This window comes from Littorina saxatilis, linkage group LG13, assembly GCF_037325665.1.
Source record: "Littorina saxatilis isolate snail1 linkage group LG13, US_GU_Lsax_2.0, whole genome shotgun sequence".
Classification (NCBI taxonomy): Eukaryota; Metazoa; Mollusca; class Gastropoda; order Littorinimorpha; family Littorinidae; genus Littorina; species Littorina saxatilis.
The window spans coordinates 6,862,522-6,884,608 of NC_090257.1; the positions used below are offsets into that span (position 1 = coordinate 6,862,522).

Consider the following 22,087-nt stretch of genomic DNA (forward strand, 5'->3'; position numbering starts at 1 on the left):
GTGTGTGTGTGTGTGTGTGTGTGCGTCCGTGTCACGGTTTTGAAAGTATCACATGATATCATCATAACACCATCAAGACATTTCCTCTTTTCTTTATCTGTGTGTGCTTGTGAGTGTGTGTGCGTGTTTGTGCGTGCATGTGTGTATGCGCGTGTGTGTCGACCCCTCTGCGCGCCCGTGTGTGTGTGTGTGCGTGCGCTTTGTTGTCGTATTACGGCAACGTATCATTCTTAAACATCAAACCAAAAGCTTTTTGCAGATGTTCGCACGTGTGTCCTTCAGCATATAGCCTAATTCCTGGCATGTAATTTTAGTTGTGATTGTTCACACATGATCATATAACAAATATAAGAATAGAATACAAAACCATTGTTTGCCACACAGTATCGAATGATGATCACACACACACACAAACACACACACACACACGCACGCATGCACGCACGCACGCACGGACACACACGCTCGCACGCACGCACGCACGCACGCTTGCACGCACGCACGCACACACACACACATACACACACACACACACACACACACACACACACACACACACACACACACACACAAACACACACACACACACAAACACAAACACACACACACACGTGACACACACACACACAGCATTGGCTGTCCACAGTGCGACTGTGATTTAATCAGATTTCAGTCACACGATGGAAGTCAAGCAGCGGTGTTACACCTGCTCCAGAACACAGCTCTTCCTGTAGATCAGAAATATGGCATTTCATTGATAGAACCCGTAAACAGAAGCAGCCGCAGGCAGACAAAGTTACAAATACATACCCATCTACCCCCCCCCCCCCCCCCCCCCCCTTTTCTCATATGCAAATGTGTGCGCATACACAGACACACATATACACAGACACACACACACGCACACATCCACACACACACACAGTCACAGACAGACACTGACAGACACAGACAAACAGACAGACAATAATAATAATAATAATTGTCAGTAAGTACTGGTGTCACTGACTGATGTGAACCAGTTGATTGGCTAATGGCGATGCGCTAAAACTGTTAGCGCACTCTTGGAGTGCGCTAACTTTTCCACAGAGCGTATTCTTACGCCCTGCTTTACCTAAGCAAGACTGTGCTCTCATCCTCAGAATTAATTACTGACATGTAGCTTATATTCTCCACAATACCAAATGACCATAAATTCCCTGCTTCTCAATTAAAGCAGAAGTGGGTTTTTTTCTGACAGATTGCATGTGCCTGTGCCACAGTGCGGCTGCCACTGATCTAAAATAGAAGCCGCTGTGTTTAATCTAATTCTCGCCGACTTGCATAGATTCTTCTCATCGTGTTAGTGGCATGTAGCTTATCATCCACATTACCAAATGATGAGTTAATATAAAATTCCCACCCGCTAGCAGAAAACACAAGTGTTATTCCGACCGTACCAGCTAGACCAGTTTGGAAGACTGACTCGATCGACTCTGTGAGTCTGTCATACGTAGCCGCACTGACTACACTGAAATACGACTGCATCAGTTCAGTAAATGAATGGTTTCCGAATTATTATTTCAAGGCAAGAACAATCGTAATCGAAAACGTGTAGGGTTCAGAACGTTCTTACCATTATAAGACTTATTACCAGCGTGCCTCGTGCGTGCAGACTCAGTCAGTGCAGACTGCATGCAGTGGTTTGATGCCCTAGCAGACGACATAAACCCCGCTCAGCAAATTAACATGTTAGGCAAATGTGAACGAAAAAACGATGGGGATATAATACGTGTAGGGTTCAGAGCATTCTTACCGTTCATATTTAGTATCAGACTCCCCGATGAGTGAAGATACAACACGAGAAATAGGCCACATTTGCAGTTTTGAAAATGTGCGAACCGTCGAGTCCCGCGGCTTCGAGTCAATCAGTTCAAGGGGAGTCACTCCGCACAGTCAATCCGTCGAAGCTCGACTGGAGGTTTCGAATCGCAAATAATGAACAGCACAGCCCTTTCTCCGAGTTCAACTGAGGTCTCTCTGAAAGATCATCACTGTTCAGATTAACGCTACACTGCGTCCATTGACGAAGCTGCTGCCTTGTTTTCTGAACATTTATTCCGTGTTGCAAAAACATGTATGCCTGTTAAGATAATAACAGTACGTGAAGATGATGCCCCATGGATGACCGAACATATTTTACAATTACGAAACGCAAAAAATTGTATACATCAAGTTGCTAAGCGCTTAAATACACCTGAGCAGTGGGCATTATTCCGCCTGACTAGAAATCAGTATACAGATGAAATTCGTAAAAGAAAAAGAGATTATTTTCTAGAACTTGATGAGAGGATAAATTGTAAACAGAACTTCGGAAGCAAAAATTGGTGGCAACTTGTTAATTCCTTCTTGAAGAAAAAAGGTGTTGCATGTAACGAAATTCCACCGCTAGAAGATAATGGAAAAATTATTGATAACATTTGTGAAAAAACGATTTTGTTTAATAATTATTTTGAAAGCCAGTCTAAAGTTGAAAATCCAGACGATCCCCTGCCCGAGGCAAATTGGTGTAATACATCTTTATCGACTTTTGAATTAACAGAAGCTGAAGTTGTCCAAGTGTTAAGGAATTTAAATTTATCCAAGGCCGTGGGCCCTGACGGAATACATAATAAATTGCTTGTAGATGGATTACCTGTTATCGTTCCACCGCTTACAGTTCTCTTTAACAGATCCTTGTCTGAGGGTGTTTTTCCAGTTGTCTGGAAAACTGCTCACATTACGCCCATTTTTAAGAAAGGCGATAGGAGTGCTTGTTCCAACTACCGTCCAATCTCTTTGCTGAGTTGTATTGGGAAGGTGCTTGAAAAATGTATACAAATCCGTGTGTTTGGTTATTTGAAAAATTATGATTTGATTACACACTGCCAATCTGGTTTTATTGCTGGTGATTCGACTGTTTATCAACTATTGAGTATATATGATGATTTTTGTGTTGCACTTGATAAAAACATTATGTCACAGGCAATATTTTTTGATGTATCCAAAGCTTTTGATAAAGTCTGACATCGCGGTCTGCTCCACAAGCTTGAGGCGATAGGTATAAGAGGTCCCTTGCTTGTTTGGTTTGAACATTACTTGAGCGATCGCAGACAAGCAGTAGTATTGAAAGGAACCAAATCAAGTTATGCTACCCCTTCTGCTGGTGTCCCTCAGGGTTCTGTCTTAGGACCTCTTTTATTTCTCATTTATATTAACGATATTGGTGTTGGTCTTGAATCAGTGTTGAAACTCTTTGCAGACGATACGAGTATGTACTTAAGTTTAGATAACGATGATGTACGAGCAGAGATTTTGAATTCTGATTTGGATAAAATTCGCACATGGGCTTCTAAATGGAAAGTCACTTTTAATTGTCAAAAGACAGAATTGTTGGACATTTGTAGGCAACAAAATGTTTTACTTCCACCATTGTATTTCGAAGATGCACACTTAGTTGATGTTGAAAATCACAAGCACCTTGGCGTCATTCTACAAGGTAATTGTAAATGGGATTCCCACATAAAAAGTCTAATTGCTAAATGTAGAAAGTCAATTGCGTGTTTTGGTTTATTCAAGCATCGTTTAAACAGAAAATCACTTGAAGTTATATATAAATCCTTTATGTTACCATTGTTTGATTATGCGGACGTTATCTGGGATAACTGTACACAGTGTTTGGCAGACGAGTTGGAGACATTGCATCTCGATGCAATCCGAATCATTGTAGGTGCAGTACGTGGCACAAGCCACCAAAAACTGTATAACGAATCGGGTTTTGTGCCCCTGAAAGAAAGGCGACGTCGTCATAAACTTTTGCTGTATTATAAAATTGTAAATCGTTTAACCCCAGAATATTTATATTCCAAACTGCCGGTCCTGGTTTCCGATGTAAATCCTTACCACAGACGACGCCCTCTTGAACGTAAGTTTCCATTGTGCAGAAGTGAGTTATATAAATCTTCATTTTTTCCTTCAACGACAGCTTTGTGGAATAATCTTCCAGAAAATATACAACAAACGCAGTCAGTTGGTGAATTTAAAAGGTATTTGACCGATGGAGATGTTGTTGTTCCACCGTATTATTATTTAGGCAACCGCCAGGGACAGGTACTTCACAGCAGGTTGAGATTAAACATGAGCGATTTGCAACAAGACTTAGTTAACCGACACCTCTCTGATAATTTAGAATGTACGTGTGGAGCATGCCCGGAAGATTCTGAACATTTCTTATTACACTGTCCAAAATTTAAAGAACATAGAACCATTTTATTCAATAGTCTGCCAACACACGTTCTGGACTGCAAAACACTCTTGTTTGGAAATACTGATTTAACTATATCTTTGAACACGAAAATATTCTCTGTTGTACAAGACTATGTTATGTTAACTAATCGCTTCGGCTGATATTATATTAACTGTGCAATTGATGTAGCCAGGCATTCTCTCCCTCCCTCTCTCTCTCTCCCTCTCCCTCTCTCTCTCTCTCTCTCTCTCTCTCTCTCTCTCTCTCTCTCTCTCTCTCTCTCTCTTTACCCTATTTGTATAAAATATAATTAAAGATTATCAAGATAAGTGTTGAAGCTATCACTTGTTCGCCATGTTTTGCTATCTGAATGTGTATTGATGATTATAAGTTCAAGAACGTGTCCATAAGCAATCTGCTTGTTAACGTTCTCAATGTTGTTATTGTTTGAAACGTGTGTATGTGAATTTGAATAAACACGCTTAAACCAACGGTACACTGGAATTTACCAACAGAAATTAAAATGCGTGTGACGAAAGCACGACACACTTGAGACACCCCACACAAAAGTAGATCTTTACTGTACACGACCTGACCACACAGTTATGCCTATTCAAATGCGCATTGCAAAATGTGCGTTTGGAATCTTCTTTTTTCTATGGCGGTACTGACAATATCGTTATTGAAACAATCCCAGTGCACTAAGGGATTTATAGAGCAAATCTCGAAAATAATTATTGAACTCAGCGCTATGCGCTTCGTTCAATAATGAATTTTCTCGATTTGCTCTATAAATCCCTTAGTGCACTGGGATGTCTCAATAACTTAAATAATAATAATAATAATAATAATAATAATAATAATAATAATAATAATAATAATAATAATAATAATAATAATAATAATAATAGTACGAGAATTTATAACACGCACATATCAGTCTCACCACAAGGCGACTCAAGGCGCACTCATACACATTCTTTCGCATTAACAACTCATGCACAATCATATAAAACAAACACACAAACACACACACACAGACACACACACACACACACACACACACACACACACACACACACACACACACACACACACACACACACACACACACACACACACACACACACACACACACACGAAAAACTCAAGGTTGTACACTCACTTGTCACGGCTCATCTACTTGCACTTTTCACAGCAAACTTGTGAGTTCAAAGGACAATTCCGGACATCCATCGTTGCACACCATGAAGCCTTGTCTCCGAACTCGCAGCCTGGAAATAGTGTAAGGAATACGAGGATGATACAATTATCTGGAAGAATTATGCACTACAGTGGACGCCGCTTAATAAAACCGCGGTTAATAGAGCCAGCCGCTTATAAAAGCCGATTTCAGACGGTCCGGATTTTTCACTATATCTTATGTATTAGAAAGAGCCGGTTAATGAAACCAACCAGCCGCTTATTAAAGCCAGTTTTCTCAGAGAAATCACGTAGTTTGTGACTAAAGCTCACATTATTTTGTTCTGATGTGGAAGACGACCAACAAACAAACACTCATAAAATCGTTCTTCTCTGCCGAGTAATGATTCGTGACGGTGACAGTTAAATTATTGATGTACCGAAGTGATCAAAGTACACGTACATGTACATAATTAAAACAAAAGTTCAACATCCCGATCGTGAAGTTTTGTTTAGATTCAAACAAGTGTAAATGACGAAAGAAAGTGACTGAGTGACGTAAACAAAAGAGAAGATTTTTTTGTTCTTTCGAAAATGGCGTATTCCTGGACCGCCGGTTAATAAATCCGCCGCTTATTAAAGCCATTTTTCGTCGGTCCAGAAATGGCTTTATTAAGCGGCGACCACTGTATATTCACAAAGTCCATGTTTATTCCAGTGGCAGAGTAAAACACCCAACTCTTTCGTCATCACGAAATGTCAAATTAATGGCTTGTTGCAAGACTTCTCTTTTTGGACAAACCTTTTACTTAAAACAATGACAATACATTATTTCGAAGTATTTACGATTTTGTTTGTTATTTCTGACCAAATCACTCCTTAAACTAACAACAACAACAAATTACTTTTTTTCTTATTATTTAAAGGCCTAAAAAAAATAGGTGTGGTTACGGTAACCCGACCTACCCTATTTTTAGGGGTCGACCCTATAACTTTTTATTACATTTGTCAAAAAAAACAAACAAACCAAACACAAGAAAACGAGTGCAGAAAACGCAATGAAAGCGAAAGCGCTCGAGTCCCACACTTATTTCCCTGTCAAGTAGGTTTAATTTGTACACATTAGAAAAAAAAGTTAAAAAAAAAAAAAAGTGATTGCCTACCTTCCTACCCTATTTTTTTGGCTATGTTACCGTAACCACACCTATTTTTTTTGGCCTTATTATCACGTTTACAAGGGGTGTACTCCAGCCTGAAGATAACGTGTCAACTCAGTAAAGTAGTTCAGCATGCAGGGCTCCCCACGGACGCTCGACCTAGAGGGTCCCTGGACCTTCAACTGTAATGTGTAGGGGGTCCCTGGACCCCATAAATGGAACTTTAGAGGGTTCCAAGACAAGGAGGTTCTGAACAGGCTCCCCAAAGTGCGCGTCCCTGCGTCCTATACTCACTAGAAGCCGAAATCACGTACTAGAAATTCATAGAGGGGGTCCCGGGACGCACTAAAACTATAAAGAGCGGGTCCCGGGACGCACTACAATTCCGTTATCATGCGTACCCTCAGTATTGGTTTCAGAAAAAAATGTTCTCTCAGATCTGTACCGACCCATGTTTATGGAGTTAATCGTACCCATACAATATAATGTTGTAGCGCGTCGTGGGTCCTCTCCATGAATTTCTAGTGCGTGTTTTTGGCTGCTAGTGCGGATAGGACGCAGGGACGCTCAGTTTGGGGGAGCCTTGGGCATGCAGTTAACTGAAACAAGACCATATATACGTATTTATTTGAAGTTAACGCTTTCTACCCCAGCTATGTTGACCAAGTTGTTTTTAGCCGAGACCAGCTGTGCTGCAGCAGGTCACTCAGAATTGATTGTAGTAACTGTGTAGTAACTGTGTATCAACACGCTGGAATGCAGGCGTTAGATGGACGTTACAGGAAGCGACTGAAGCTAACAGTCTGAGCGGATATATCCGTACCTGGTAAGATAGAGCCATATGAGTGGGTTCGGATATATCCGTACCTGGGAGACAACGAGTTAAAGGAGACTCTTTCTAACCTGCAACTGCGGTCTTGCTTTTGACACATGTGGCGCAGCACACCTCAGAGTTGACGTAACACTCGTAGTTTTGCAGGTCAGAGCACCACGAGGCACGGTCCCCGTACACACAGTCTGTGAACACACATGATATTGTTTTGGTTGTGTGTTTCTAAACGTGTGTGGTTGAAGGGTCTGAAGAGGATTGAGATAATGTCATATAGCTTGGATGTTTAATGTAAACACCGAGTTACATAAAAAAGCCAAAAAGGCATGCATGCACTGACACACTCATTGGCGCACACAGACATGCACACACGCACGCTCGCACACACACGCACACAGACATACACATATACATACAAACACCGACATACAGACACACAGACACACAGACACACACACACACACACACACACACACACACACACACACACACACACACACACACACACACATACACACACTCATACACACACACACATATACCCCTGCCATCTTCCACACACACATACGTGCACGCACACAGACAATTTTGGAAAAGCTATGATAAAATCTGGCTGTGAACATGGTTATTTGTCGTTCAGCATATTTGCACAAACGTAAAATAGTGTATGCAACGGTGTGGCATAACTTTTAAATGATGACAGTTCGCATAGATGATGTTTTAGCTTTGCACGGCTGTTCATTTCGTTTTGATTGATTGATCGATTGCTATTTTGTTTGATATAAATAAATTCCTGAATTGTTAATTGAATGAATGAATGAATAAATGAATGAATACGAATACGAATACGAATACTTTATTATCTCATACAGAGAAATTTCAGTGTGGTGCACATTAAAAGACAAAACAAATAATAAGAAATGATTTATTTATTTCTTAATAATTTACATTTTACATCAAATGTTTTAATTAATCATGAAATAAATAATTAAATAATGTGTGTTTTAAATCACTTAAATCACAGAAAACCGTCTACCGCCATGATTTTTCTTGTACATTTAGTACTTCAACCCTGCAAACTTTACGCATAAACAGCAAATGTTTGACAGAATACCCACAATATGCACCAGACATTGCAGCTTAAGGGCATAATATACCTGCGCAGTTTCGGCGGCACAGACGACGCACTGCATATTATTGATGCTGCGATAGGGATAATGACGAGTACTTGGCCTGTTTTCCTTTCACGCAACGTGTAGCAGGCTGGAATGATCTGCAGTGCGTCGTCTGTCCTGCTGAAATTACATAGGTGAGCGCCATGCCTTAGCAGAATACCCACATTTGCACCAGACATTGCAGCTAACCTTCTTTAGCGCTCTTTGCAGCCTGGCAAGATTGACAGCACACTCGTTGATTGTAAGTCTGGTAGCAGTGCGACGGCTTGGAGGCAATGGCCTGACTGCACTTCTGACCATTCAGATTACTCTGTGGGAGCGGGTTGTCACCGAGCGGGCACGTGTCTGATTGCATAGATTATATGACAATAAATTATGTCCACACTCACACACAGATATATGTTTATATAGTGGTAGTATATGGATTGATCATCATGGGCATCATATGTTTTCATTGGGATTTCATTCAAGCCGATTAATTGTTATGGATGTAAATCTCTCTCTGTTTCTGTCTGTATGTGTGTCCGTGTATGTCTGTCTGTCTGTCTGTCTGTCTGTCTCTCTTTCGCTCTCTCTTTCTTGCTTTCTTGCTCGCTTGCATCGATGTTTAATAATTGTGTCAAAGCTTTCATTCAGAAATAGCTATTGTAAGTTGAAGATATTTGGACAACCCAAACTGATTTTTCCCAAAAACATTTCAGGCATTACCTCAGGCGCTTACATCCATCAAAGGATACTTACCGCATTTGTTTAAGAAACCTTAATTAAATTAAAAGGAAACGCAACACATGTTTACAAAATTACCTGTGCCACTGTCTGTTGAGGAGACAGCTACGCAGTCGCCCAGAGAACACCTCTGTAGATTCACAAGAAAGAATTACACGTATTTGCAATTGTATTTTGCAAAAGATTCAACAATGTAGATGTTGGCTTAACATATTACTCTTTTTTTTCTAAATAATGTTCATCAAAGTCCCGTACGCATTAAGGTTTTTAGACAAGCACTTTACTTATAAAAACAAAGTATTACAAATATGTTTAACAAAAACATCATTTGAAAGCAAAGTCTCCAGTATGCAGGTCATTAATTAAACGAGATTCGGCCACAGACTGACAGAGTTCGTGATATTTATTGCCGACCGTGGTACCATGAAACAGTCAACTGGCCGACCTTGTACTTCAGTTTTCCACATGGTCATACCTTGCCCTTGCCACAGACAAAACCGTCGGCAGAAGAAATGGATCTGCAGTAGCTGCCACCTGGTTTGGCGCACATCACGTTCAAGCAGATCTCACTGTAGGCCCGTTTGCCTTCTCCGTAGAAACTCTGGAAATTAAATAAATCCAAAAACAAAGAGACTGCCAACGTTCCAAAATTCAGAATCAAAAAACAAGAAAGGTAGGTTGTTGGAACGTTTGTTATTGACAAAACAATACATTCACAGATATTTCGACCCAACGGTCTTTTAAGTGAACAGACAAACAAATATTCACACAAAACTTATCTTGATAGAACCAGTTTACGTCCACTCGTCAGGAAGCCGAGCGATTGAATGAATGAGCGTTGGGTCGAAATATCTGTGAAATATCTGTGAAATATCTGTGAATGTATTGTTTTGTCAATAACAAACGTTCCAACAACCTACCTTTCTTGTTTTTTGATTCTGAAAATTAAAGTTAATATAAAACGTTACAGGGTGACCCCAAAAAACTGCAACTCTCAAAACTGCTTATAACTTCTACATCTGTACTACATATTTGGTATACATTAACTTCAGCAAATGGATGACTTTTGCACAAAGTGGCAATGTTGTAGATTGGATGGTCTGACTGTTGAGCCATTTCAAAAAGAGTTGCCAAATTCAGGAATCGACTCTATAGTACGAGGTTTGAAATTGAGCAGTTCCAAAAGTAACCCGATATATGCTCTCCAGATTGTTACCTTTGGGGTTGTTCGAATGACCTAGTATACCTTAACCAATATTAGACAATCAGTGACTTGAATACAGCAATTACAGGCAGGATCAGGTCTTCTCCCGTTGTTGAATGCGTCCATGTCCCTGTCATTGATGAATTTTGCGCGACATTGCGCAAGTGTAACTTCACAACGAAGAGGGCCATTTTTCCAGTCATTTGAGTTTAGCAAATATTTACATAGTTGCTGTGCACGAACTTCAGTTCGTTCACGACCATTGTACAAAGTTTCCAGTCTATAGTTAAAATGGTCCGACATTTACATTCTCTCCAAATTACACCTCCGAAACTTGATTGTCATTGGCACGAACGGTTTTCTGTCTTGGGAATGTCCTAAACCTAGCTTTAACTGCTTTCTTCAGGTCACCGATGATCTAGGGGGTGATGGGGGTGTCTGTGTATACTCCGACATTCACATAATCCAAACAGTACAAGTCTGGAGGGTGTAAAAGAGGTAAGTATTGCTACCGCTCAATTTCAAACCTCGTACCGTTGAGTCGATCCCGTTTTTATCGTTTGTGTTTCTGGTGAGTACATTTTTATTGTTATCTTGTTCTATCAATCAATCAATCAATCAATCAATCAATCAATCAATGAAGCTTATATCGCGCATATTCCGTGGGTACAGTTCTAGGCGCTCTGCAGTGATGCCGTGTGAGATGAAATTTTATACGGCCAGTAGATTGCAGCCATGTCGGCGCATATTTACCTTTCACGGCCTTATTCCAAGTCACACGGGTATGGTAGACAATTATTAACTGTGCCTAAGCAATTTTGCCAGGAAAGACCCTTTTGTCAATCGTGGGATCTTTAACGTGCACACCCAATGTAGTATACACGGGGGGTGGTTCGGACACCGAAGAGAGTCTGCACACAAAGTTGACTCTGTGAAATAAATTTCCGCCGAACCTGGGATCGAACTCGCGCGTTGTTATAGATTGTTGAATAAAAAATATCAAGAGGTGGTGCAATGTTTTGTTTAAAAAATCCGAATTTTTCATTCATTAGATTTTACTTATAACGCTTGCTTTTCTTCTTTCGTTTGACCAGGTCAGTTGAGCATCTAGGCGAAAGGGTTTGAACCACTTACCCTGCAAACGTAGGACTGTGGTCCCTCTACCATCTGACACATCTGGTCAGGATTGTACAATTGGCCCAGAGATATTTCGTTCACTTTTCCAGCTGTGGTTTGGAGCAGACAAGTGTTCTTTCTGAAATCACATAATGGTATATATTATAGTATCGTATCGTATCGCATAGTATAGTATAGTATGGTATGGTATGGTATGGTATGGTATGGTATGACATGGTATAGTATAGTATGGTATGGTTTGGTATGGTATGGTATGGTATGGTATGGTATGGTATGGTATGGTATGGTCTGGTATGGTATGGTATGGTAGAAACTACAAATATACAGGACAAAAAAACTATTCTTTTAGTAGTTAAGACTTATACATACTCGCCAGTCAAGAAGGTGCTGAAATAGGCCACTGAACACGCAGAGAAGCGGAAGTTCTGGTTGGATGCTGAGTGTGGCTCGCTCGAGGCTTTCATGATGTAACTTCCGGTCGTGCACGTGTTTCCGTCACCGTCATGCTCCGAGGTCAGACTGAAAAGTGATGCGGGAAAAAACCCTGTAGACACTGCTGGTTTCTTCTTCTTCTTCTTCTGCGTTCGTGGGCTGAAACTCCCACGTACACTCGTGTTTTTTTCACGAGTGGATTTTTACATGTATGACCGTTTTTACCCCGCCATTTAGGCAGCCATACGCCGCTTTCGGAGGAAGCATGCTGGGTATTTTCGTCCTTCTATAACCCACCGAACTCTGACATGGATTACAGGATCTTTTCCGTGCGCACTTGGTCTTGAGCTTGCGTGTACACACGACGGGGGATAAGTCACTAGCTCAGAATAATGTGACTGGGTGAGACATGAAGCCTGTGCTGCGACCTCTGTCTTGTGTGTGGCGCACGTTATATGTCAAAGCAGCACCGCCCTGATATGGCCCTTCGTGGTCGGCTGGGCGTTAAGCAAACAAACAAACAAACAAACAAATAAGGCACTAGCAGGTCTGCACATAAGTTGACCTGGGAAATCGGAAATATCTCCAGCTTAACCCACCAGGCGCGGCCGGGATTCGAACCCACAACCTTCCGCTTAAAAAGTGTCAACGCATACTTGGCCACAAAATAACAATACATACTACAACACTGAACTGAACTGTCTATACATTCAACGCGATGTTTTCGAACTTCCTACTTTTTCTTTTATGAAATTCAGAGCCCTGTAAGAATTAAGGGGATAAAGTCGGTAGGTTTCATTCTCGGCAGCCTTATTCCGTCTTCAGGGAAAATAGTGACTGACTGACCTGTGTCCTAGCTCGTGAGCCATTGTGATAGTGACAGCTCCCGTGGGTAGCGCTTCTACGGCCGTCAAGGAAAACTCTGTATCACACATCATTCCTGTGTAAGCCACACCTAGAAAAAGAACAGTATTTTCCACTGAAATGATATTTTATATACATTATTTGATAATTGTCGCTAAATATGTATTGGTAAATATCAGTATGATATAATCTGCATTTTTGATTTTGAAGGGAGGTTAAGAAATATTGATTGAATATATATATTGATTATTTAATGTGATTCAGAAAAAAAATAGAAAAGGCAAAAAACTCAGGGTTGAAGCAGAATGCATGCAACTGAAGTCCCAAAATAATGAGAGAAAAAAAGAAGAAAAAAGGATTGGTAAGCCCTAAGTCGTTGCTATGCTTGTGGTGGTGGTGGTGGGGGTAGTGATAGCAAAGAGAATCACAACAGAAAGTCCACTTTCACCATCTTTGTTAATAATGTTGGAGTGACTTATGTGGTGGTGATGGTAAGTGCATGTGTGTTTGTGTGTGTGTGTGTGTGTGTGGTGTGTGTGTGGGGTGTTTGTGTGTGTGTGTTTGTGTTTGTGAGTGTGTGTGAGAAGGACTCGTTCCGTTCCGTTTTTTCTTAATATCCGCCCCCCTCCATCTCTTTGTTTACTTTAAATCTCTCTACCATTGATTGATAGATAGGAAGATAGATAGGTAGATCAATACACCGATACAAAGATACCTAGATGGTAAATAGATAAATAGATAGATATATGAATTGATCGAGAGATATAGAGATAGAAAGATAGATAGATAGACAGATGGATAGATATAAACAAGAAAACGGCCAAGCAGCCATGCCATCAAACGAAGATTTACCAGTTGTTGCTCTGTTTCCGTTAGTCATTAGATCCAAACTGGCAAAAGAAAACAATCAAAATATTAAATTAACACAATAAAATCATAAAATCTCGAGTATTAATAATAATAATAATAATAATAAATAACTTTTCTATAGCGCGAGTCCCATCAATTGGCTCCAGGCGCTTTACAAATTCATTATAGAATAAACTAGCACAAATCAACAAGCATACAAAGCATACATTTAACTGAGACATAACACCAAGAACCCAAGCACTAAGCAAAACTTAGCGTACAATGTTAAAAGTACACACACACACACACACACACACACACACACACACACACACACACACACACACACACACACACACACACACACACACACACACACACACACACGCACGCACGCGCACACACAAAGATACCATTGACAAAGAGACCATAAAGCACATACAGGGTAGAGAGTTCCAAAACAGAATAGAGTTGTGGAGAGTCTACTCAGGCTAAGCAAAGGCTTTACGAAACAGGTATGTTTTGAGTTGGGTTTTGAAGGAGGAAAGGCTGCTGGAATCACGGATAGAACTTGGAAGCGAGTTCCAGACGGTCGGAATCTGGTACCTAAAGGTTCTTTCACCAAAGGTCTTGGTCCTGGTTTTGGGGATGCGAAGGAGTTTTTCAGAGGAGGATCTGAGAGAACGGGATGGCTCGTAGATACTGAGGGAATGGGACAAATAGGGGGGGAGTGATTTCTCAAAACAGCGGTACCCTAACAGAGCGAGCTTGTACTCGATTCTGTACTTCATAGGAAGCCAGTGAAGGGTGGTAAGTAGGGGAGTGACATGGTCTTTCTTAGACTTCTGCAGAATGAGCCTTGCAGCACTGTTCTGGACTCTCTGTAAGCGATCAAGTTCTTCAGTGGGGAGGCCGGCAAGCAATGAGTTGCAGTAGTCAAGTCGACTCAGGATCAGAGAGGAGACAAGTTGAACAGTGGCTTGGAGTGTCAGGAATGATCTGACAGAGGAAATCTTGCGCAACTCAAAAAAGGCACATTTACAAACAAAACTAATGTGTTTTTGCATTGTCAGAGCAGAGTCCAGGTACACGCCTAGGTCCTTAACAGCGGTTTGGGAAACAATCTGAGTGTCGCCTATTGTCAGGGAAGTACAGTCAATCTGATTTAAAGCATGCCTTGAGCCTGACAGCATCACCTCAGTTTTTGAGTCATTCAGCTTGAGTTTATTGTCTATCATCCAGTCTTTAACTGACTCAATGCAGCGCTCAGTGTTTTTAACCACTTTTGGAAAATCACTGGGGGGAGCAGAATCCTCTATTTGGGTGTCGTCGGCATACTTGTGGTGTTCGCAGCCATGCCTCGAGATGACGTCAGATAGGTCCTGTGTATATAGTGTAAACAGAACCGGGCCTAGAACAGAGCCCTGAGGTACTCCATGCTTCAGGGGAACAGGGGATGATTCGTTTTGACCTATTTGTACTCTTTGAAAGCGTTCAGAGAGATATGACACGAACCACTGGAAGGCTTTGTCGGCAATTCCAAACGTGAACTGTAGTCTCTTTAGGAGGACGTCGTGGTCGATGGTGTCAAATGCCGCCGAGAGGTCCAAGAGTGCGAGCACAGACACTTCCTTGTTGTCAGCACTGGTCAGCAGCTTGTCAGTTACGTAAAGAAGAGCGGTTTCTGTGCTATGATTTTTCTTGTATGCGGACTGATGGACGTCCAAAAGATCATTACTCAGCAGATGTTCTTGGAGCTGCGCTAGCACACACTTTTCTAACAGCTTGGTCAGAAAGGGTAAGTTTGAAATGGGTCTATAGTTCTTTAAGCACTCCGTGTCAAGGCCTGGCTTTTTTAGAAGTGGTGTTATGACTGCCTCTTTAAACTGTGCAGGCACAGACCCAGACTGAAGAGAAAGGTTTAAGATTCTCGTTACAACAGGAACAAGGAAATCCAGGCAAGTTTTCATGAGTGACGTGGGAATGGGGTCAAGTGTGCAGGATTTTGGAGCACATTTTGAAATAAGTTCAAAAACAAACTTCTCAGAAACAGGGCTATTAAAATACAAAGTCACAAAAGAAATACCTCATAATTATATTCTGCATGAACCATCGTGTATAACTTAACAGTACATGTTTAAGCTTTTATTATTGGTAGAGCTAACGTTAGCTAGAAAACTTTTTTTTTAAAGAAATGGAAATAGACAACATTTAATACAATCAAATAGTGTGGCTGACAGTACAGTTTGCTGTGCTGACTCTCTACGCTTGTAGTGTACGCCGCTATTATGTGAAAGCACATGCCACACACACACACACACACACACACACACACACACACACACACACACAAACACACGCACGCACGCACGCGCACGCACACACACACATAAACACACACACACACACACAAACACACACACACACACACACACAAACACACTCACACACACACACACACACGCGCGCGCGCACACACACACACATACACACAAACATACACACGCACACACGCCGCACACACACACACACAAACACACACAAACAAACACATAAACACACACACACACAAACACACACACACACACAAACACACACACACACACACACACACACACACACACACACACACACACACACACACATACACACCCCTACAGTGGAAAAAAACCACTAACCCTGTCAACAGCATGGTGTGGTCAACACGCGGGTAGTTTTTCGTTGCCAACCAATCCTTGAAATCCTTCAAGCATGTCTTGGATTCTGCATTCCCAGTGGATCCAGATGTAATCGTGTCCTGCAACACATAAGACAAGAACTGAATGCAGGAGACTAACATAAAATAAAACAAGTGCTGACCTTCGAAAGGGTCAGAACATCCCCGAACCCCGTGTGTACCGTATTCCCAAGCTGCACAGCAAATGTAAGCTGAATAGACCCATACACACCTGAGATATACGTTTCTTTATTTGGTGTTTAACGTCGTTTTCAACCACGAAGGTTATATCGCGACGGGGAAAGGGGGGGGGGGGGGGGGGAGATGGGATAGAGCCACTTGTTAATTGTTTCTTGTTCACAAAAGCACGAATCAAAATTTTGCTCCAGGGGCTTGCAACGTAGTACAATGTATTACCTTACTGGGAGAATGCAAGTTTCCAGTACAAAGGACTTAACATTTCTTACATACTGCTTGACTAAAATCTTTACAAACATTGACTATATTCTATACAAGAAACACTTCACAAGGGTAAAAAGAGAAACAGAATCCGTTAGTCGCCTCTTACAACATGCTGGGGAGCATCGGGTAAATTCTTCCCCCTAACCCGCGGAGATATACGTGAGTATATTTGGACAAACAGACAGACAGACCGACAAACACACAGAGTGAAACCTGTACTCCCCCGAATATACGGAATATACATGTAAAAAGAAAAAGAAAATTAGAGGGCAAAAACAATACAATAGGTCGCACTAATTATTATACCCAATGCAGAACAATACAATACAGAACTAAAGCAAATTATTCTAAACTAAAGCAAACTACTGTAACTAAACTGAACTTAACTCTACTCAACTCAACTAAAATCATTTTCTTAACTAAACACAACTAAACGAACTAAACTAAACTAAAATAAACTAAAATAAACTAAACTAAACTAAACTAAACTACACTATATTAAATGAAACTAAACAGATCCCACCAGATCTAACATTACCTAAACTAACCTTAACTTTACTTTCCTGAAACACACTACACCGTCTAAAGTATAATAATCCAAACTAGATTAAATGAATGAAATTAAATACATTTAATCGAAGGAAATAACATACTGTGACAAATTCGATGCTGACTATTCGGGCGTCCATGGAGATTCCAGATTTTGAAAGTTTACTGAAGATGGAATTGAGCTGTAAAGTAAATGTGAAAACAGTCAATAAAAAAAAACTAATATAATGGCCATTCATGTCTTTATGCAAAACAGATTTTACTTTTAAAGATATAAACAATACAAACAAATAAGTACCAGCAACCAAATTAAACCACACCAATCAACAATCAACCAATCAACAAAGTCATGCACACGCATGTTACTGTCTGTCTGTCTGTCTGTCTGTCTGCCTGTCTGTCTGTCTGTCTGTCTGTCTGTCTGCCTGTCTGTCTGTCTGTCTGTCTGTCTGTCTGTCTGTCTCTCTTTCACTCTCTCTTTCTTGGTCTCTTGCTCGCTAGCATCTGTCTGCTTGTCTGCCTGTCTGTCTGTCTGTCTGTCTGTCTGGCTGGCTGTCTGGCTGGCTGTCTGTCAGTCTTTGTCTCTGTCTCTCTGTCTCTCTGTCTCTCTCTCTCTCTCCTTCTGTGTGTATGTGTGTGTGTGTGTGCGAGCGTGCGTGCGTGTGTGTATGTGTGAGTGTGAGTGTGTGTGTGTGTGTGTGTGTGTGTGTGTGTGTGTGTAACAGCGAGAGTTTTGGTTCTTGTCTGATGCATCTGTTTTTGTCTCTTCGCATGTAGTAGACATTACCGCGTTGACTTACGTCATTTACAGAAGATTTAATGTAGTTGGTTAGAGATGATTTAGTGACAGCATCTTTTGCCGAATAAGCTGCAGATGAGGCTACATAACCTTTCCAGCTGCAAAGTAAAACAAGTCGCGTAAAGCGAAATTAATACATTTAGTCAATCTGTCGAAGTCATGAACTGACAACAGCTTTACCGACAACCCGCCAGCCAGGCCGAAGTAGGCCGACGAAGGCCGAGAAGGCCTACTTTTGCCGAAATAGGCCGACGACCAAAGTAGGGCGCTTTACATAAAAATGGAAATATAGGCAAATTATAAACGGGGTTTAGTTTGGAAGAGCGTCCATGTAAACATACAGATCTGCCCGGTAGTTTTCCTGAAATTGCTCTACACACACTGAGAGACGCAGACGCAGACGCAGATAATTTATTCAATAGGCCATAGCCCCTATATATGAAGGAGTGTGAACAAACGGTTAACGTTGCAAATAATTTAACTCATCAGGTGCAAACAAGGTACAACGTGACATAATAATCGCACAACACTACAGATTAAAACATACACTACACGTTATTTAACTAAGAGGTTACTACATCTCTTAATTTAAAGGCTTTATACAAATACAGGGATACATTTCTAACAACAGTTTCTTGAGGTGAAGCCAGGAGCAAGCTGAATCTAAAAGCGCTTGGGTTTTTATAATATATTTAAATGGGATACATTTTCTCCGGGCAGGAAAGCGTGGCGCTCACGCGATCAGACTCACATCAGGTCCCACACGTAAACTAATTCAGTACGTCAAAAACCTACATGGAAGACTTTTAGTCTCAGCGAGAAGGAGATTGTTAATTACATTTCGGCGGGAGATGAGAACTGACCAACCGAATTAAGTTTTGTTTTGGCTGGCAACACAAAAGGTATGTGTAGTAGGCATGTGTGAGATAGTCATGCACAGCTTTTGACTGTTTGTATCGTAATCTGCGACAAGAAGACAATTCGTTGCTTCGGCGACGGGCAAAGTGGCGCAGTGGTAAGACGTCGGCCTCCTAATCGGGAGGTCGTGAGTTCGAATCCCGGTCGCTGCCGCCTGGTGGGTTAAGAGTGGAGATTTTTCCGATCTCCCAGGTCAACTTATGTGCAGACCTGCTAGTGACTTAACCCCCATTCGTGTGTACAATCAATCACAAGACCAAGTGCGCACGGAAAAGATCCTGTAATCCATGTCGGAGTTCGGTGGGTTATGGAAACACGAGAATACCCAGCATGCCTACCCAACGAAAGCGGAGTGAAGCTGACTATGCTCTCAGAGTATAGGGTGGGGAACCCAAATGGGCAAACAAGCTCACACGTCACCAGAATTTCTGGAACGCTGATGAAGAAGAAGTTGCTTCGGTAACACTATGCCTCCTGCACTGCCCCTTTAAACAAGCATACAAATTATACAAGCAAATAACGCAAACAAAAAAATTCTTACCTGTTGAAAGCATATGAGTCCACAATGACTCTCAACTCAATGCTGTACGGTTGACTCCGTTTTTCAATTGTGACCCCATCTGAAAACAAAAGTTAAGGATAAATTGTGTACGAAACTAACCCGGATTCCCTGTGGCGCAATAAACTAAAACAGATCGTAACTGACTAAAATGTCAGCACACTTCACGGGAAAAGCACAGTTAAAAAAGATTTTCATGTAAAAGCACGAACAAAACTACTTTCCCTGCAATTGTTGGTTTCTACACGACCACTGAAACCATCAAAACATAAGGCCAAAAAAAAATAGGTCTGTTTACGGTAACATAGGCCCAAAAAATAGGGTCGGTAGGTCGGGATATTTTTTTTTTCCTCCAAAAAACCATATTTTTACGTTATTTTGCAAAAAAACCAAGATTTTTTTATTTAATTTTTTTTTCCCAAATGCCAAAAAAAAGTCTAGGGTCGCGCGAATAAAATAGGGTCGGTCGGGTTACCGTAAACAGATCTATTTTTTTGTTTGGCCTAATAATCATAGTCATCAATCGTAAAATATTACGCGAGGCTGTCTTTATTTCAGTTGGTGTAACTGTGAGTTTTTGGAGCCCCGATGTCTCATGCGGCCATTGTCAAACTGAGAATAAGGAAGACTAGATACAATTATATTATTTCGTTGAGTAAGTAGAGAAAACAGTTTTCTTTCATTTCATACCAGAAACATAGATCTAAATTTACGTGCTGTTAATGTTACAGTTACTACAAGCGAAATATTAAATATCAATAACAGCGTCTCACTTACATACACACATACCAGAACAAACGAGAGAGAGAGAGAGAGAGAGAGAGAGAGAGAGAGAGAGAGAGAGAGAGAGAAAAGACAAGACAAGACAAGACAAGACAAGACAAGACAAAACAAGACATATTCTTTATTAACGAGGGTAATGGCAAAAGCTAACAGGTGCTTTTTTTACATCCAGCCCTCGCCCATAAGAGGGACTAATCTAATGATAATACTAAAAAAAAAATTTAGAATATCACTTAAAAAAAGTAGTTAAAACAAACAAACAAACAACTAACCAACTAAACAAACAAACAAACAAACAAAAATATATTACATACAAACGAACATAACATATTATTGTCAAGGGCATAATGAAAACAGTTTCAAGCAAGCAAAAACACGTAAAACGTCGAGGGAAGAAAAAAGTCCGTTAACTGAGGAATCAATGGAACAACTACGTTGCAAGTAATAACAATGTGGCATCTTTAGATAAGTACATTTATCTACTGAAACGTGTGAAAGGTAAAAACAAGGCATCAGAAATATAAACATGTTCAGGCTAAGTTAGAACGAAACTTGCCATGAATAAGGAATGAAAAATATATATCTGTCTTTAGAAGTCTTGGCATTGACAGAATGTCTGAGACCGCTTGGAAGCGAATTTTAAAGATAAGTTCCCGAAAAGAGTAGGCTAGACTTAAAAAGATCGATACGAGGCAGAGGAGCATAGTTTTTTTGTTGGATCTCTCAAATTGTGAACAGTGAATTGAGAAGAAAGAGGGGCCGGTGTAACACGAAATTTTTACTCCACGAAAGATTTACTCCGGAGTAAAAATTTCGTACGAAATTCTTACTCCGAGTACACATTTCGTACGAGAAAAGAACTCCCCAAGGCACGAAAAAGTTACTCCCTCCACGACATTTTTACTCCCCATTTTTGTTTACTTCCAGTAAAAATCTCGTTACACGAAAATGGGATGCAGGCGAAGGGTGATGCCAATAATGTGATCTCGCGCAAACAAATGTCGCGCTACCCTCTCTCCACCCCTTCCACCACCAAAACTAACAGGGGACAAGGGAGTAAAAGTTTCGTACACCAGATGGGAAGTTAAATTGCTCGTGTTAGGGTGGAGTAATTTATTCGTTATTTATTCGTCAGGGAAGTAACATTTTTGTACGAAACGTTTACTCGGAACTCGCCTGTCGTGGGAGTAATTTTCTCGTGTTATGGGGGAGTTCTTTTTTCGTAAAGGGAGTAACATTTTCGTACGAAATTTTTACTCCGGAGTAAAAATCTCGTGGGAGTAATTTTCTCGTGTTGCACAGGCGCTCTTCCAATTATGAGTTTATGCATCATAACGCCTTGTGCATGAGTCTTGATTTAAGAGGAAGGATGTTTCAAAGTTGATAGTCTTCGTTGGCAACCGAGACTTGTAATAAAATAACCTTGATTGCTCTTTTATTTAAACGAAATAAGAGAGAGAGAGAGAGAGAGAGAGAGAGAGA

General features: G+C 40.8%; 1 protein-coding gene across 1 annotated transcript; it reads right to left on the reverse strand.

Moving 5' to 3' along the window:
- Positions 1 to 632: 632 nt before the first annotated feature.
- LOC138946367 (metalloprotease mig-17-like) lies at positions 633 to 19,883 on the reverse strand (the record flags this gene model as incomplete). Its single annotated transcript, XM_070317939.1, is given in 14 exon segments — positions 633 to 728; positions 5,430 to 5,538; positions 7,507 to 7,620; positions 8,797 to 8,952; positions 9,412 to 9,463; positions 9,809 to 9,934; positions 11,672 to 11,792; positions 12,044 to 12,193; positions 12,953 to 13,061; positions 13,823 to 13,860; positions 16,498 to 16,616; positions 17,651 to 17,728; positions 18,347 to 18,443; positions 19,805 to 19,883. Coding segments are annotated over 13 exon segments (1,334 nt in total), but the record flags the coding sequence as incomplete, so codon positions are not given.
- Between the last annotated feature and the right edge of the window lie 2,204 nt (positions 19,884 to 22,087).